Source organism: Carlito syrichta, unplaced genomic scaffold (assembly GCF_000164805.1).
Source record: "Carlito syrichta isolate Samal-C Ts95f unplaced genomic scaffold, Tarsius_syrichta-2.0.1 Scaffold117926, whole genome shotgun sequence".
NCBI classification, from domain to species: Eukaryota; Metazoa; Chordata; class Mammalia; order Primates; family Tarsiidae; genus Carlito; species Carlito syrichta.
Genome location: NW_007062022.1, coordinates 9,935 through 29,994, shown reverse-complemented (window position 1 = coordinate 29,994; position 20,060 = coordinate 9,935). Strand labels below are relative to the sequence as shown.

Here is a 20,060-nt window from a genome sequence, read left to right as displayed (position 1 = left end):
GTGTAAGAATGCATTTCATCAACAGACTTTATTAAAGTATTAAAGTTGTTTTAAAATCTTATCAGTAGGCTTTTCAAGAAACCTTTAACAATTCAATACTATATTTTATATCCTGCTGGTAACTAGCCACTTGCAAATATCCTGCAACCTTTAATATGTGAGTATATCATATACGTTTTAACATATTTGGACTAGCAATTACTCTGCAGTATATAATATCAAAGGTTAATAAGGGAACTAGAGACTGAGATCTTCCCCATACGAATCCCACCTACAGTTACAGTCACTGGGTAATGGCATCAATATACACATTACAGTTGTGTGGTTTCATCAAAGTTGTGAATTTTGATGCCTAGCGCTGTGTGGCCTGGATAAAGCCTCTGCCAATGTATCTATATGATGTCTCTTTATCATAGACTCCGCTATTTACTAATGCTTACGGTCATGAGCAGGTGGCCATGGTCACTGCATGTGTAAGGATTCTCTCAAGAATGCATTTTCTAATGTTGTGAAAGGAGTGAATCGTGACTGAGGAACCTTGCCACACTCATTTGTAAGGTTTCTCTCCGCTATGCATTCTGAGATGGCTGGCAAGGTTTGAACTTTGCCTGAAGACTTTGCCACATTTGTTACATTTGTAAGGTTTATCTCCAGTATGGATTGCCTCGTGGGTAGTTAGGCTTGAGCGCACCCTAAAGGATTTCCCACATACTCCACAACTGTAAGGTTTCTCTCCAGTATGAATTCTTCGGTGATTTGCCAGGTGTGCATTCTGAGTAAAGACTTTGCCACAGTCATTACATTTGTATGGCTTTTTCCCAGTATGAATTGCTTGGTGGGTAGTTAGGGTTGAACGCACACTAAAAGCTTTCCCACACTCATTGCATCTGTAAGGTTTCTCTCCAGTATGAATTCTTCGATGATTTGCAAGGTGTGAATTTTGAGTAAAGACCTTGCCACACTCGTTACATTTGTAAGGTTTTTCTCCAGTGTGGATGACCTTATGGGTTGTTAGGTTTGAATGCATACTGAAGGCTTTGCCACACTCATTACACTTGTAAGGTTTCTCACCAGTATGAATTCTGCGATGAGTTGCAAGGTATGAATTGTGCCTGAAGACCTTGCCACACTCGTGACATTTATAAGGTTTTTCCCCAGTATGGATTGCCTGATGAAGAGTTAGGCTTGAACGATCACTGAAGGCTCTGCCACACTCACTACACTTGTAAGGTTTCTCTCCGGTATGAACTCTCCAATGCCTCGCAAGTTGTGAAGTTTGAGTGAAGACTTTGCCACATTCATTACACTTGTAAGGTTTCTCTCCAGAATGAATTCCCCGATGACTTGTAAGGTGTGATTTCTGAGTGAAGCTCTTGCCACACTCAATACATTTGTAAGGTTTCTCTCCAGTATGGATTGCCTGATGGGTAGTGAGGCTTGATCGCACACTAAAGGCTTTGCCGCACTCATTACACTTATAAGGTTTCTCTCCAGTATGGATTCTTCGATGATTTGCCAGCTGTGAATTCTGAGTAAAAACCTTGCTGCATACATTACATTTGAAAGGTTTTGTTCCAGTATGGATGACCTGATGGGTAGTCAGGTTTGAATGCATACTAAAGGCTTTCCCACACTCATTACACTTGTAAGGTTTCTCTCCAGTGTGAACTCTCCGATGCCTTCCAAGGTATGAATTGTACCTAAAGACCTTGCCACATTCATTACATTTGTAAGGTTTTTCTCCAGTATGGATTGTCTGGTGGATAGCTAGGCTTGAACGCACACTAAAGGCTTTGCCACACTCGGTGCACTTGTAAGGTTTCTCTCCAGTATGAATTCTCCGATGACTCGCAAGGTGTGAATTCTGAGTGAAGAGCTTGCCACACTCATTACATTTGAAAGGTTTTTCTCCAGTATGGATCAACTGATGGGTAGTTAGATTTGAATGTCCCCTAAAGGCTTTGCCACACTCATTACACTTGTAAGGTTTTTCTCCACTATGAATTCTGCGATGAGTGGCAAGGTATGAATTGTGTCTAAAGACCTTGCCACACTCATGACATTTGTAAGGTTTTTCTCCAGTATGGATGACCTGATGGATAGTTAGGTTTGATCGAACCCTAAAGGTTTTGCCGCACTCAGTACATTTGTACGGCTTCTCTCCACTGTGGATTCTCCTATGACTGGTAAGGTGTGAACTCTGAGTGAACATTTTGCCACATTCATTGCATTTGCAAGGTTTTTTCCAATTGTTTTTTTGCCTTTGTGTGAGTAATGAAAAACGGATAAATTCATCTATATATGTTTTAGAACTGTGAGTTTTTACACTAGAAGGAATTTGCTGAAGTGGTGAACCTGAGGAACCATGGTTGGTAGACTTCTTAACTTGATTACATTCATAAATGTTACAAACATCGCCTGGAAATAACTGCAGTTCAGGCAGATGTGACAGTAAGCCTACTCCAAGGTGATTGTTAGTAAGCTTGTTTCCTTTATTCCTTCTATTATGTTGATCTCTTCTACGTGTAAGATTTTCTTTGGGGGTCATAAATACTCCTTTATAGTGTCCTTCATTATCTCTCCACTGACACTCAACGTCATGTATATTTTTCTGGAGTTCCTTGAAGGTAAAGTTGTCAATGTCATGGCTTTCATGTCTTTCCAACATCCCTGTGTAGAACATTGCTCCTGCAATGCTCTTCCCTTTTGGTAGCAAATCCTTCATTATACATTTAGGAGTGATATCTACAAGATATAAAGAACCATATACTTCAGTTAATTACAGTATGTAAACAAGTATTTCACATTAAAAACATAGTATTACATCAGAAGTGATACTTATATTGAACAGACTTATGAAACTCCAGAACCATGAATTTCAATTTTCAGAAACAAAAAAAAAAGCCAGGCTCAGTGGCTCAGCCTGTAATCCTGCGCTTTGGGAGGCTGAGGTGAGTGGATTGCCTGAGCCTGTGGGTTCGAGATCCGCCTGGGCAACTTGGCAAGACCTCATCTCTACAATAAATCAAAAAATCAGCCAGGCATGGTAACACATGCCTGTAATTCCGGCTACTCGGAAGGCTGAGGAGAAGGATCGCCGGAGCCCAGCAGGTCGAGGCTGTGGTGTCTGGGAGCGGCCACTGCACTCCAGTCTGGGCAACAGGGTGAGACTTCAACTCAAAATAAATAAATAAATAAATATAAAAAAGAAACAAAAAAAGAATAGTATTCTTCAACAAAGAAAATGTGGTTACATGTAATTCAAATATTAGAGAAGGGCAGGCCATGGTGTTTTATGCCTGTAATCTCAGCACTTTGGGAACTTAAGGCACTGGATCACTTGAGGTCAGGTGTTCAAGACCAGCCCGAGCAACACGGCAAAACACCCCACACACACACACACACACACACACACATTAGGGATGACTAGACTCAAACAACCTATGACAAAAACACTCACTCTGTGCAAGCCTATGTTACCTTCAAAGTAACATTTTCCCAACATGATCTCAAGGCACACACCAATTGGCCAAAAATATATGGTTGTCTCATAATTGAAGACAAAGAAATTTTACATTGTACATATTTAAAGCATACTTTTTTGAATTATTTTAAACAATGACACTAGGAAAATAAAGGATAAAACAATGTCAGAAAAAACAGTATTTTTCTAAATATCTATTAAATACCTGTTATAAAACTATCAATATGCACAGAGCAGGTATTTTGCAACATTAACAAGTGGCGCCTGACAGTTATATTTCATAATACATGCTGACTTACATCATGTATAAATCATATGAAAACGAATTAATAAAATCTTCTAGCAACCATCATGAAATGAGTTGAGAAGAATTAGTAACACATATATAAAATGTTTCTGTCAGTAGAACTGTTAAGTTTTCTCTTAAAATAAAAGTAGTTCTATTTTATAACCAGTACATATTATAAGAAATGGGTTATGATTTTAATTTTATTGTATATTAACAAATTATACTTACATAAATTCACAGGAAACAAAGTAATGTTCTGTTATAAGTATACAATGTGGCAAGATGGAATCAAGCTTATTATAACATTGGTCATCTCAAAAACATATCATTTACTTCTGTTTTCACCCAGTGACCAACATCTCCCTATTCCCCCCACCCCCCAGTCTGCTAACCAACGTTCAACTCTCTGCTTCTATGAGTTTGACTGGTTCAAATGCCATATTTGACTGAGAATATGAGGTATTTCTATTTCTGTGCCTAAATTATTTCTTTCAGCAAAATGTCCTTCAGGTTTCTCCATGTTCTGGCAGACAGAACTTTCTTCTTTTGAAAGCTGAATAGTATCCTATTACGTATTTATACCATATTTTCTGCATCCATTCATCTACTGATGGATGGATTTAGTTTGACTACATAATGTGGCAATTTGAATAATGCTGCACTGAACATGGAGTGGGGGTATCTCATCTACATACTTATTTCAAATCCTTTGTATACACAGTTAACCCTTGAATTACATGGGAGTTAAGAGTACTGACCCACCCTCAGTGGAAAATCACAGAGAACTACTGACTCCCCCAAAACTTTACTAATAGCTTACTGCTGACCAGAAGCCTTACTGATATTGTAACAATTGAATAAAACATTTTTGTATGTTATGTGTATTATACACTGTATTCTTAAAATAAAATAAGTTGGAGAAAGAATGTTATTAAGAAAATAGCAAGAAAAATACATTTACGGTACTGTATAGCACTTATAGATACTGTAAGTTTACATCATCTGTTTGCAAGATGAATCTCCTATCTGAAATGGTAGAAGAGCACAGCTGAAGACCTCAACAGACATACAATACACAATATAGATTCAACTTTTTTTTATAATGTTATGATTTTTCTCTGCTTCTTCAGAGCACTTCCAGCATCACTAGTGGCACTTTCTATGAGTCCCATGGTGTTATGGGCGCACAATATTGCACTAAACACAATGAAAAATATGTAAGACCTGCAAGAAATCACTCTTTACTTTGATACACAATTTACTGGAGAGTTGAATTACTCATGCAGAGATTAGTGTCAATTGGTGATTTAGACAGAGATTTGCAACACCAGAGTGAAATTATTACTGTAGTACAGCTAATTTTATACAGTTACAATTTAATACTGCATTTTTATGCTTATTTACACTTCTCTCAACTGCAAATAGTGCTATGGTCTGTTAGTGTTTGTGTTCATAAGTTTGTATATACTGTAATGTTGTATAATAGATTTGTGTATTTTTTATAGCAGTAAATGATAAATTAGATTAGAATCTACTTATATTTTACACATTCATGGCAGACCTAATTTTTTCTTAGTTTTTTAATATTTCTAGATAATGTGATTTGTCTGAGTTTTGTCAAATTTTGTCAAATCTAAAATTTTCCAGCATATTTACTGAAAGAACTCATGTATAAGCGGACCTGTGTAGTTCAAACCCACAACATTTAAGGGTAAACTGTAAACTCAGAAATGAGACTGTTAGATCATACAGTAATTCTATTTTTGGTTTTCTGAGGAACATACATATACTTTTCATCATGCCTATACTAATGCACATTCTTACCAACAGTATATGAGAAATTCCCTTTCCTCCACATTTTTGGCAACACTAATCTTTTGGCTTTTTGACAACAGGCATTCTGACGGTGAGAGGTGGTATCTCATTGTGGCTTAAATTTACATTTCTGTAATGATTAGTAATGTTGAGCCTTTTTTCATATAGCTGCTTGGCCATTTGTCTTCCTTTAAGAAATGTATATTAAGCTCCTTTGACCATTTTATTTCTTTACTTATTTTTCTGAGTTGGAGTCTCACTCCGTCGCCCAGACTGGAGTGCAGTGGCCGCTCCCAGCCACCGCAGCCTCGACCTGCTGGGCTCTGGCAATCCGCCTTAGCCTTCCAAGTAGCTGGAACTACAGGTGATCTTCCGCCTCAGCCTTCCAAGTAGCTGGAACTACAGGCACATGCTACCACGCCCAGCTAATTTTTTTGATTTATTGTAGAGATGAGGTCTCGCCTGCCCAGGTGGGTCTCGAACCCGCGGGCTCAGGCAATCCACTCACCTCAGCCTCCCAAAGGCGTAGGATTACAGGCTAAGCCACCGAGCCCAGCTGACCATTTTCTAACTGGGTTGTTTTCATGCTATTGACTAGTTTCAGCTTCTCATATATTTTGGATATTCATCTCCTATCAAATGTATGTCTTGCAAATATTTTCTTACAAAAGGAGGTAGTCTCTTCATTCTGTTGTTTCCTCTGCTATATAGGAAAGCATTTTAGTTTCATGCAATCCCATTTGTCTACATTTGCTTTTGATACCTGAGATTTGGGGGTCAAATCCAAAAATTACTGTTCAGACAAAATCATGTAGGTTTTCTCCTATGATTACTTCTAGCAATATTACAATTTCAGATCTTACATTTAAGTATCTAATACATTTTGAGTTCATTTTTGTATATGCTGGGAGAAAAGGATCCAATTTCATTCTACTCTATGTGGATATTCAGTTTCTCCAGCATTATTTATGCAAGAGACTGTCTTTTTTCCATTGTGTGCTCTTGACACTTGTGTTAAAAACCATTTGACCATATATGCATGGGTTCATTTCTTTTTTGAGTTGGAGTCTCACTCTGTCACCCAGACTGGAGTGCAGTGGCCGCTCCCGGCCACCGCAGCCTCGACCTGCTGGGCTCCAGCGATCCTTCTACCTCAGCCTTCCGAGTAGCTGGAATTACAGGCATGCGCTACCACGCCCGGCTGATTTTTTTATTTATTGTAGAGATGAGGTCTCGCTGCCCAGGTGGGTCTCGAACCTGCGGGCTCAGGCAATCCACTCACCTCAGCCTCCCAAAGCCATGGGATTACAGGTTGAGCCATTGAGCCCGGCCATGGGTTCATTTCTGATCTCTCTATTCTGTTGCACTGGTTGATGTGTCTATTTTTAGGTCATTTTGTCTTAATTACTACGTATTTGTAATATAGTTTAAAATAGGTGGTATGATGCCTTTAGGTTTGATTATTTTTGCTTTAAAATTTCCTTGACTGCATGGAACTACTGATTAAAGATTAAATAAATAAATCTGACAAAAATTCATTAACAGTACATAGAAACACACAAGATGAAAGCCACAGTGGCTTTTAAAATGGCAGAATTAAAATATGAAGACATGATTTAACACCCTAAGTTCTCTAAGTTATATGAAAGTCATATATGTTATAGGTTTGACCATTAAGAAAGAAAAAAGATGGTTTTGTTACTGAAAATGGTTTTGTTACTGAAAATGAACAACAGTACACAGAAGGGAAGAAAAATGTGGCATGAACAACAGCTTAGTTAAGAGTCTCATATATATGAGGGTGTGAACTTGAACACTGCTGAGCCTAGAAGAAATCCTTAAGCATTACTTGCTCAAAGGAGATGACCATTATTAGTATATGTGATCAGCAAGTGCCCCTGAAAGACACTTTTATACTTCTCAAAAGTGAGAACAACTGGAAAAACTTATTTATATATAAAGCTCTCCTGACCACATAATGTTTCTTAGCTACTGAGTAGATTCCAAGCCCATGCAATGGGGAACATGAATAGGTCCAGATGTGAGGACTATGAAGGCCTCATCTCTGATCCATTGGAATGAAAACTGAGCACCATACGGAATTAAAGAGGAGAAACCAAGAAGAAAAGCGACCCTTTGAAAGCAACCAAAGTGTTCACAGAAGCCAGATGACAGAGTGTTGTTCATCATGACAAAGACTTTGCCTGTCTCTGTTTGAGCTACAGCAAAATCTGAGGGTGAAAGGATAAACGTCTATACATCTGAAGAACAGAACGAGAGGTGGGGCAAAATAATTTCCTTTCAGAGTTCACAGAATATCAGCTTTTTTTTCCCCAAAGAACCCTCCCATCTGCAGAGGTCCACACTCTACTGAATGAATGGCTTAGTCTCTGCCCCTCTGAACTCTTACCTGTAATCACGCCTTTGCTATATTTCCACACATTTCGTTTCCTTGCTATTTTCACATAGCTCTTCACAGTCCAGGGCTCTTTTCCTTCCTCCAACATGGAGATGATATTCATGTCAAAATGAGAGATTCCTGATTAAAAAAAAAAAAAAAAAAAAGAATGTGCTGTAGCTTTTCCAGAATCCAGCTATACGTTTACATACAAGAAGACATTACAGGCTGGGCATGGTGGCTCACGCCTGTAATTTCAGCACTTTGGGAGGCCAAGGCGAGAGAGGATTGCCAGAGCCTATGGGTTTGAGACCAGCCTGGGCAACATGGTGAGACCCTGTCTCTACAATATATAAATCAAAAAATTAGCTGGGTGTGGTGGTGCGCGCTTGTGATTCCAGCTACTTGGAAGGTTGAGGCAGAAGGATCATCTAATCCCAGCAGGTCGAGGCTGCTGTGGCCATGAGTATGCCACTGCACTCCAGCCTGGGCAACAGAGTGAGACTCCGACTCAAAATAAATAAATAAATAAATAAATAGAGAAGACATTACAGATAGATCTAGGAAAATATTTCAAAGTTTCACCCACTGAATGTCTCTTTCTGAATACTTAGGGAACACTATAATATGCAGATCCGTTACATGAACTACTGAATCAAAAGCACAGAGACAGAAAACATTTTAAAAGTCCAACACAAGGCATTATGTATACAAAAGCTCTGAAACCCTCTAATGATGTATCATGTAGGGGCCAGAACATCTGAAGAAAGGGGATGATGAAAGTCCACAGTCCCCATTATTAAGCTTTGCATTTCTGACTCAACAAGGCCTTAATCTCAAACAAGTAACGCAAAGCCTCCAAGAAAAACACTAGAAAAAATACAAAGCTACACAAGAACAGATCGTGACTTCTGGGAGAAAGTCATCCTCACCTAGGGACACAAGGTTCCAGTAGTTCTCCAACATTACGTCCTTGTATAAATCTCTCTGGCCAGGGTCCAGGCACCTCCACTCCTCCTGAGAGAATTCGATGGCAACATCCCTGAACGTCAACTCTCCCTAAAATGAAAAATACATTTCACTAAGTAACTATGGAGGGAGGTCTACTCTTCATGTACATTGAGAAGAGGAAAGAACTGTAAGAATAAGTTAAACTAAAGTGGGTGGACCAAGAGGATTCTGATTATGACAATGTGACATACAGATTTGGTCTTGTCTCTCCTTCCTAAGCACTCACTTGAAATCTGTGGAGTAATAAGTATCTTTTTTGGATGCAAATTAGATAACTAGTGCAGGAAGCACCTAGCAGCTTCATGATAGAAGGTGATCACTGAAAAGACGAAGGCTCGGTTAGAGGGTTTGGAATTTTGGCCCCAGCACTGAACCTCCTGTGAGGGTAGAAGGAATAAAGGTTCAGTTGGTCACCAGTGGCTAATGATGCAAGCAATCGTGCCTACATAATAAAGCCTCCATAAAAGTTCAACAACAGAGGTCAGAAGAGCTTTTGGGAAGGAGAACAAGTAAAGGTTTCTGGAGGGCAAAGCAACCAAGGAGGGTATCAAATCCTCACCTCCTCTTCCTTATCTAGACCCATAGACCACTTCCACCTCGATGTTCACCTGTGTGTACTTTACTATAAATGAGTAAACATAAGCAAAATTCTCCCTGAGTTCTGTGAGCCACTCTAGAAAACTAATCTGTTCCATTCCAAGGAGGGGGTCATGGGAATTCAAGATTTATAGCTGGTCAGTGAAAAGCACAGGCCACAATCTGTGTTTGCAGCTGACATTAAAAAACGTTTACTATTGTGGGATAGAGCCTTACCCTCTATCCAGATAGACAGTATTCAGATAAAATTGAATGAGGGGATTCCCACTTAGTTTTCACTGCAGAACTGCTTGTTTGGTCTGTGGAAGAAAACCAATACAACTGAGACTGCAGAAGCATTCTGTGCTGTGAGAGTATAGGAGGAGAAACTGAGTCTGTTGTTCCCATATATCCCTACACATTAAGGATTTCTGAGGCAGTTATGACTCCCCAATTCTGTTTTATTATTCTTTTCCCTTAGAGGTTCTGATATCAGCATAGATTTCTCAATTACATGGACAATAAGTATACAGATAAAACATTAACACAGGTTATCTCTATAAAAGTGCTACATATTATGTTGGACACACCACGTGTCAGTCAGTGCCTACATGACCTAGGGTGTGAGTGATGTCTTCAGCAATGACAATGGCTTTAAATAAAAGCAACTCAGAATCTTAACAGTGATAACAGCAATAGTAATAGTGACACACATTTTTTAACACTGCCCAAGTGCAAGGCATTGTTCTAAATGATTTACATGTATTAACTTGTATAATAACATAATGGCCCAAGAGAGAAAGATCTGTTCCCATTTTGTTTTTCTGGGTTTTTTGTTGTTGTTGTTGTTGGAGTCACTCTGTTGCCCAGGCTGGAGTGCAGTGGCATGCTCACAGCCACCGCAGCCTCGACCTGCCAGGCTCAGGTGATCCTTCTGCCTCAGGCTTCCAAGTAGCTGGAACCACAGGCATACGCCACCACACCCAGCTAATTTTATGATTTCCTGCAGAGAAGAGGTCTCGCCAAGTTGCCCAGGCTGGTCTTGAAACCCTGGGCTCAGGCAATCTTCTCATCTCAGCTTTCCAAAGCACTGGGATTACAGGCATGAGCCACCATGCCCAGCTTGATCTGTTCCCATTTTACTAGGAGACAACTGTGTGACAGATACTCTCTGAAATCCATCTCAGGTCAAAGAGTTAAAAATTACAGGGCAAGCACCTATATTGATGTGTCTAGGAATTAAAATTAGACCTAGAGAATAAAATAGTTGGCCAGGCACGGTGGCTCACGCCTATAATTCCAGCACTTTGGGAGGCAGAAGTGAGAGAACTGCCCGAGCCCATGGGTTCGAGACCAACCCGGGCAACTTGGCGAGACCTCATTTCTACAATAAATCAAAAAAATTAGCTGGGCATGGTGGTGCATGCCTGTAATTCCAGCTACTTGGAAGGCTGAGGTAGAAGAATCGCCTGAGCCCAGCAGGTCGAGGCTATGGTGGCCATGAGCATGCCACTATTCTCCTGCCTGGGCAACAGTGAGACTCCCACTCAAAAAAAAGAGATGGACTACTAATGGGTTCACACAATTTCATCATTGGGTTCAATTAATTTGCTAGAGTGGCTCACAGACCTTGGGAAACACTTTACGTACATTTATCCATTTATTATAAAGGCTATTACAAAGCACACATATGAAGAGATGCATACAGTCAGGTATGGGAAAAGGGGTTAGGCACTTCCATGCCTTCACTGGGTGTGCCACCCTCAGAAACCGACACCTGTTAAGCTATTTTGAAGTCCTTTGCACCATGTGCTTAAGGATTTTCATAGAAACTTCATTAAGCAGGCAAAACTGATTAAATCACTGGCCACTGGTGATCAACTTAACCTGCACTGCCTGATAGTTAAGGGGCAGAGCTTAAAGTCCCAACTCTCTAACCCTGCCTCAGATCTTCTGGTGATCAGGCCCTGTCCAGAAGCTTCTCAGAGGTTGCCAGCTATCAGCCAGCATATTAGCATACAAAAAGACGAGACTAAGGAAACTAAACATTTTAGGAGTTGTAGGCCAGGAAACTGGGCCACAGACCAAGAATATACACAAAACTATCAACCAGCGGATCTAAATGAAGCATACCATTTCATTTTGTCATAATAGACCATGCAAAGTCTTCTGAAGCAAGATAAAACAAACATAATAAAAGGCAAAGTGAGGAAGGAAAGAAAACTATTTTCACAGATTTAAAAAAAAAAAAAAAAAACAGAACCAAAAGGAAGACAACAGGCCATATACAAAGAATCAGACCACAGAATAGGAAACAGCTCTGAAATCCCATGAAAAGAAAATGGAGAAAAGTATGAAAACCCATTTTATATATGCATATACACAAAGTAATGAAACTTACTAAGAATTACAATGGAAAAATAATGGAGTGCCATTATCCTCAGTTTTTCAAAATATAAAAAGAACACAGTAGCAAGTTTTGTTTCATGAGGAGAAAATCTCATGTAGTGCTGATGGAAGAGGGTTAGGGACATAATCCTGCCAGATCAAGCAACCAAGGAAATGCCCTATCTTAGAAGCAGCCTCACTTTTTCAATTGCCCAACCTGGAAGAACTCTTAGATATCGGCACTGAAGTCGGCACTCTCAGAGGCAGCCAGTGTGGCATTCTTCATATCAGTGATTAAGTTAAAAGATCCACTTGTCTTCATTCAGAGAAAGTTCCAAGAAGGATGCAGAGGCACAAGCTATCCATGTTTCCTAACATGAAAACATGCAAATGTGTAAAACTTGCAGGTTAAAATGTCACGACAAAACATTCACTGAAGAATGTTTGTGCAAATATCACTAACAATGTACAAATACATTTCTCCAGGACTTGTGCTGACTCTTCCCACAGAACTGACAACAATGGTTTACCACTGAGACATGGGGGAGGGTGGAAAGCATGGCAGAAAGGGGATACCTTATATCTCAGCATGTAAATGTATTGGTGTTTAAAGATTAACTATAAGACAAATATATACAGGATGCTGCTTATAATACAAGTAAAATATTTAATAACTGGTCAAAAAAAGATACAGTTCCATCCTCTCTAATGGGAAAGAAATTCTTTTCCTGTGTCTGAGCAAAATTACAAATATTCTCACCTAAAATATGTGATAAATAAAAGAGGGTTCTCCTGTAAGAACATGGAGTAGATTTTCTAACAATGGTTTAATGAATCTCCTGTTAGACATCTGGGGTGATTTCTTTTTTTTTTTTTTTCCCGAGTTGGAGTCTCACTTCATTGCCCAGGCTGAAGTGCAGTGGCACACATGCTCATGGCCATCCCAGTGTCGACCTGCTGAGCTCATGTGATCCTTCTGCCTCAGCTTTCCAAGTAGCTGGAACTACAGGTGCATGCTACCACATCCAGCTAATTTTTTGATTCATTGTAGAGATAAGGTCTCATCAAGGTGCCCAGGTTGTTATCTAACCTGTGGGCTCAGGCAATTCCCTCACCTCGGCTTCCCAAAGTGCTGGGATTACAGGCTTGAGTCACTGTGCCTGGCCTAGGTTGATTTCTTACATTAAAATGGATGGCGGAATGAAAGAATCTTCTTGCTCTGATGTCTGTCTAAACTCCATTCCACTCCCAGTGGTTGAATAAACAAGATTAATAGACCGCTAGCCAGATTAACAAAAAAAGAGATAGTCCAAATAAATAAAATAAAAAATGGCAAAGTTACAAATGATCTCAAAGAAATACAAAAGATTCTCAGAGATTATTATAAACACCTGCGTGCATCTAAACTAGAAAATCTAAAGGAAACAGATACATTCCTGGAAATATACAACCTCCCAAAATTGAAACAGGAAGACACTGAAACCCTGAACAGACCAATAACAAGCCTCAAAATTGAATCAGTATAAAAACCTCTCTCTAAAAAAAAAAATCCTGGAACAGATAGATTTAAAGCCTAATTCTACCAGAAATACAAGGAAGAGCTGATATCAATCCTACTGAAATTACTCCAAACAATCGAGGGGGATAGACTCCCTCCTAACTCATTCTACAAAGTCAATATCATTCCTTATACCAAAATCTGGCAAACACACAACAAAGAAAGAAAACTACAGGCCAATATCTCTGATGAACATATATGTAAAAATCCTCAACGAAGTACTAACAAACTACATCCAGCAACACATCATTTGCCATGATCAGATGGTCTTTATTCTGGGATGCAGAGTTGGTTCAATATACACAAATCAATTAATGTAATCCACCACATAAACAGAATTAAAAACAAGAACCACATGATTATCTCAACAGACACAGAAAAAGCATCCAATAAAATCCAACATTCCTTCATGATAGAAATCCAAAACAAGCTAAGCATCGAAGGGACACACTTCAAAATAATTAGAGCCATCTATAGTCATATCATAAATCTATATAGTCATATCATAAATCTATAGTCAACATCATACTGAATAATCAGAACCTGGAAGCATTCCTCCTAAGAAGAAGAACAAGACAAGGATGTCTACTTTCACAACTCCAAGAGAAAGAAATAAAAGGTATCCAACCAAGAAATGATGAAGTTAAATTATTTCTCTCTGCAGATGACAGGATTCTATACCTAGAAAATCCGAAAGATTCCACCAAAAGACTCCTTGAGCTGATAAGCGACTTCAGTTAAGTCTTGGGATACAAAATCAATGTTCAAAAATCAGTAGCATTTTTATATACCAACAATATTCAAGCTGAGAATCAAATCAAGAACACAATTGCATTCACAATAGCTATACACACACACAAACACACCTAGGTATGATAGCTGCATAGAAGCAGACACACAGATTCAGCAGAACAGAGATTCCAGAAATAAAAACGTTGACCCCAGAAATAAAAATGTCTACAACTAACTTATCTTTGACAGAGCCGAAAAAGTAATCACTGGAGAAAGGACACCCTATTCAATAAACAGTGCAAAAAAACCTGGCTAAACATATGCAGAAAAAAATGAAACTGGACACCTTTCCTTTTACCATGCACAAAAGTTAACTCAAGATGGATAATGACTTAAATGTAAGATCCCAAATGATAAAAATCTTTAGCTACTCAAAACTTAATTTTTAAAATATGCCTTCACTACAAATTTGAAAGTCTAAGGAGCTGGGTTTGGTGGCTCAGCCTGCATTCCCGCATCTTTGGGAGGCTGAGGTGAGTGGATTGCCTGAACCTGTGGGTTCGTGACCCGCCTGGGCAGCGAGACCTCATCTCTACAATAAATCAAAAATTAGCTGGGCGTGGTAGCACACGCCTGTAGTTCCAGCTACTTGGAAGGCTGAGGCAAAAGGATTACTAGAGCCCAGCAGGTCGAGGCTGCGGTGGCCGGGAGTGGCCACTGCACTCCAGTCTGGGTGACAGAGTGAGACTCCAACTCAAAAAAAAAAAAAGAAAGAAAGTCTAGGGAAGCTTCTTCCCCCACCCCAAAAGTTCGTAAACAGCAGAGCAAATTTATTTTTAAAATAACTTATTAAAAAGGCAAAAGATAGTATCCATAAGTCCAACTTCTAAGAGGCTGTGCAATTCTCAGGTAATCAGAGCACCAAGGCTAGTAAGGTTTCCTTAACCACCAGAATTCATAGCTTAATTTCTTCACTTAGATCAAGGTACAAAAATCATATGGTTCAACAAGGGAAAACAGTTCCCAAATGATACTCCTGCATGGGTCCCCAAATTTTCTACCTGAGCTGATGTTATTTCTCCCACTTGCCCTTGGGCTATTTCCCCAGATGTACCACTATTATTCTCTATTGCTTCTTGCACAAAGATGAGTGGAGACTTTGAACAGAGCATGTTATTGGGGTGTGACCTCTGATATTTAAGAACACTGGCTCATATGTGATTGAACTGTGAATAACAGTGAACCATGAGTATCCATATTTTCTGATGCCACAGGAACTAAGGATAAAGGAACTCAAAAAAATTAAGCAGCATTCCGTTTACAGGACAACCAGTTCCTAGACATAGCTCATAAGACTGGGGTTGCAGGTTATCCACAAAAGGCGTTCGTCTAACTTGGACCTGGAGCCAAAGTTCACTACAGGTTACAAACAAATCATCAAGACCATAAATCAACACAGAAAGCATGAGTCCTCCTCCTAACATGCCAGAAATCTTCATTGCTTCAGGTCATGAACTAAACAATCACAGGAAATAGGATATATAAAAATCTTAGAAGAAAGCCTAGTAAACACTCTTCTGGACATTGTTTTAGGTGCAAATTTATAACCAAGTCCTCAAAAGCAAATGCAGCAAAAAAATCAAAATTGACAAATAGGACCTAATTAAACTAAAGAGCTTCTACTACACAGCAGAAGGAAAAATACACAGTGTAAACAGACAACCTACAGAATGGGGCAAAGTGTTTACAAACCGTGTGTCCAACAAAGGCCTGATATACAGAATATCTAAGTAACTTAAATGATCTGACAAGAATAAAGCAAGTAACTCCATTAAGAAGTGGGCAAAGGACATGAAGACACACTTCTCAAAAGAAGACACACAAGTGGCCAATAAACACATGAAAAAATGTTCAACATCACTATCATCAGAGAAGCACAATTCAAAACCACAATGAGATACCTTCTCACACTAATCAGAATGATTTTATTTAAAAACCAAAAAACAACAGATGTTTGCAAGGTTGTGAAAAAAAAGGGAACAATCCTACACTACTGGTGGGAATGTAAGCTAGTTCAGGTCCTGTGGAAAGCAGTTTGGAAATTTCTCAAAGAACTAAAAATAGATTTACCATTTGACCCAGCAATCCGACTACTGGATATAGGTCCAAAGAAGCACAAACAATTCTACCAAAAAGACACCTGTTTATAGCATAACTATTCACAATAGCAAAAATATGGAAGCAACCTAGATGCCAACCAATGGTTGTCTAGGTAATGAAAACGTGGTAAATGTACATCATGAAACAGTACACAGCCATAAAGAAAAGCATATCACCTGCAGCAATGTGGATAACTCTGAAGGCCACTATTCTAAGCAAACTAACACAGAAACAGAAAACTGAACACCACATGCCCTCACAAGTAGAGCTAAACACTGGATACACACAGACATAAAAACAGGAACAATAGACACAGGGGACTCTTAAAGTGAGGAGGGAGGGAGGCAGGCAAGAATTGAAAAACAACCCACTGGGCATCATGTACATCAGCTGGATGATGGGTTTAAAAGCAGCCCAAACTTCACCATCACGCAATGTACCCATGTAATAAACCTACACACGTATCCCTTGAAACTAAAAATAAAATTAAAAAAAAATTGAGTCAGAAACAAAGTGACTCACTTATTCAGTTTCAAATGTGATACAAATAAGCCAGAAAAGATTTCCACTTAGTATTCTCCTTTTCTAGAACTTACCAGATATTTGTGCACATGAATATATGACTTCCACATGCAGTTCCTCTAATCCTGGTCTAGAGAGCTGATGGTACACCTAGACGTGGTCCCAAAACAACCCTGTTGCCCAACAGCTCTCACACCATGAGGCCCACACCCCGTCTCCATCCACGTCTGGTGTAAGCCCTTTCCAGGACCATGCTCCATGGAGCTTGCCTCATGAGTTCACGTCACTGGGTCATGTGAGATGGAATCTAAGTGGAGATGAGAGGGACTGAGGGAAGGCAGGGGTGAGTGTGAGCAGACATGGCAGGCAGGATGCTTCAGACCCAGAGGGGATGAGCAACTCCAACGTCAGGCATTTCAGAAAGCAAGGAGACATGCATTCCACCAAGAAGGTCGCTTTACCTGAGAAAGAGCCATCCCTGATGACTTTTCTTGCCTCTTCCTCTTCTACCAGGCCTCTTCCTAGGGTAACATGAAAGAGGCTTTAGAAGTCAACCCAGGATGGCAAATATGTTGGTCACTCCTCAGAATCAACACATCCCCTCCCTATGACACAACCACACACACTGGGAAGACATTGCTAGGTAAAAAGATGGTCTTCTGCTGACCACTGCACCCGGGAGGAGGTAAGGACAATACACTCTTATATGAAACAAAAGTTTTTCAGAAACTGCTCCCCTCCTGGTGATGCCCACACACTTGCTGCAGCATTGGGAAGCTGGGCTGGACTGAGCTCCCCTTCAGGAGACAGACCCAGCCCTGACCAAACCCCCTGCAGAGGATAGCCCCCCTCACCTCTCTGTGGATCACAGGCTGACCTCAGTCCTCAGAAGTGGAGGATACAAGATCTTAGTGTTCTATGCCGGACACCAGTTTGAATCAACATTACATATTATTAAGGCTGAGCCCAACCTATTTGAATGAAAGTCTCTGGTAAGGGGGCACAAGAGATAGATTTAGAAAACACCTCAGGACTCTAATGAGAAGCCAGGGTTGAGTTCCACTCAGAGGGGAAGGTCTAGCACACTTCCCAACTTCTGGTTCTGCTCTCCCCTTGGGGCCTTGTGATCACCAAGAAACAGAGTGGAAGGTGAAGGAGCAGAAACATTCAGAGTAGCCAATATGGACCACAGATATAGGAGACAGTATGACTGGAATATTCAATGGGGGGACATGGAAAGGCAAAGAAGCCTCCACCAGAAAGATGACATCAGAAAAAAGACCTGGAGCTGGGCTCGGTGGCTCAGCCTGTAATCCCGCGCCTTTGGGAGGCTGAGGTGAGTGAATTGCCTGAGCTCGCGGGTTCCAGACCTGCCTGGGCAACTTGGTGAGACCTCATCTCTACAATAAATCAAAAAATTAGCCGGGCGTGGTAGCGCGCGCCTGTAGTTCCAGCTACTCGGAAGGCTGAAGCAGAAGGATCTCCGGAGCCCAGCAGGTCGAGGCTGCGGTGGCCGGGAGCAGTCACTGCACTCCAGTCTGGGTGACAGAGTGAGACTCCAACTCAAAAAAAAAAGAAAAAAGAAAAAAGACCTGGGTAGGAAGGGTGTCTGCACCTGCAGCTGAGGGTCCAGAGAGTTCTAGGCAGAGGGACAGCCCAAGTGAAGTCTCTGAGGCAGGAGCAGCTTCCGCTCTAGGAAAAAGAGAGAGGCCTGTGTGCCTGGAGCAGAGTGACTGAGGAGGACACAAGAGGAGATGAAGTCAGAGAGGTCCCAGGGGAGAAGATCAGGGAAGCTGCAGGGCTCCAAACCGTTTTCTCCCACAGCTCAAGAGAATTTTGGAAACGATGTATTTCTCCGTTTTAAATAAACAAGTATTTTTTCTTTATTTTAAAAATCAACACACTTATGACATCTTAAATATTTTAAATATATAACAAGGAGTTCAGCTAGGCCCCAGGAAGTACAGGGTCTCCCTCATCTGACATGTGCAGGACTGCAGGAAGAACACATCATTATTGGACATATGAAGGTGGAGATGCCTGTCGAACATCCCAGCAAAGAGTTGAAGGGACAAATGGACACAGGATTCCACAGTTCAAGAGAGAGGTCTGTAGGGGAAATGGAGACATGCAAGTAGGCTTAAAGCCAGATGAGATGATAAAGAAAGGCAGTGGGCATGGACAGAGACAAGAAGAGGATCAAGGACAAAATCACATTCAGAGAACAGGGAGATCTGGAGACACCAGAAGAAAAATGCAGAAGGTGATCAGGGAGGGAAGAAAATGAAATAGATTTTTATAGGTTAGTGGGATGTCCTCAAAGCCAAGAGAAAGTGGCCAACTATGCCACGTGCTACCAATAGGAAGAGAAAAATAAGGACAGGACATTAAATACTGCATTTAAAATTTGGGAGGTGGTTGGAAACTGAGATGCAAAATCTTGATCCAATCAAGAACTCAAGGGCTAAGGCAAAAATTAAAGACAAGGTAAATACAAGTCTTTATTGTATTATGGCCTTCAATGGAGCACAGAAGTGGGTACTTACTACAGAGGGAAAAGTAGTTGAGTATAGTTTGTTTTAAAGATGGAAGAGTAGAAGAAAAAAAAGAGCTCTTTTGTATGCTGGGAAGGATTTGTCCCCTTTAGTGTTTCAGAGAAACACTAAAGCTATTTTTACTGTTCTCACACTCATCAACTCTAGTCACTAAAGTGTATATGTGGTTTTTCCCACATTGACCAGTTCTCCAGCAAACTCCCAGGTAGGTGACCTACAATTTAACTCAATTCTAACACTATCTACAAGATAACAACAGATCCCATAGCTTAAGCACTCAGCCCTACAAGACTGTTCTTCACTTCCGATAATATGCAAGCTATCGTTTTATCTATACAGTAAGATCCCTATATATGAAGAACTTCCATTCTGAGAGTGCATTTGTAAGTCCAATTTGTTCTTAAATCCAACAATGTTAACCTAGGTAATCAACTAACACAATTGGCTATATAGTACTGTATTATAAGAAGTTTATAATACACTTCAAACAACTACATTAAAAACAGTAATGTAAGCCGGACTCAGTGGCTCAGCCTGTAATCCCGCACCTTTGGGAGGCTGAGGTGAGTGGA

The 20,060-nt window shown here is 40.2% G+C and overlaps 1 protein-coding gene across 1 annotated transcript; it reads right to left on the bottom strand.

The window, feature by feature from the left end:
• Positions 1-9: 9 nt before the first annotated feature.
• Positions 10-17,466, bottom strand: LOC103277469 (zinc finger protein 160). The gene is given in 4 exon segments (XM_021707343.1): positions 10-2,745; positions 7,999-8,127; positions 8,919-9,045; positions 17,395-17,466. Coding segments are annotated over 4 exon segments (2,526 nt in total). The 3' UTR covers positions 10-547.
• Positions 17,467-20,060: the final 2,594 nt, after the last annotated feature.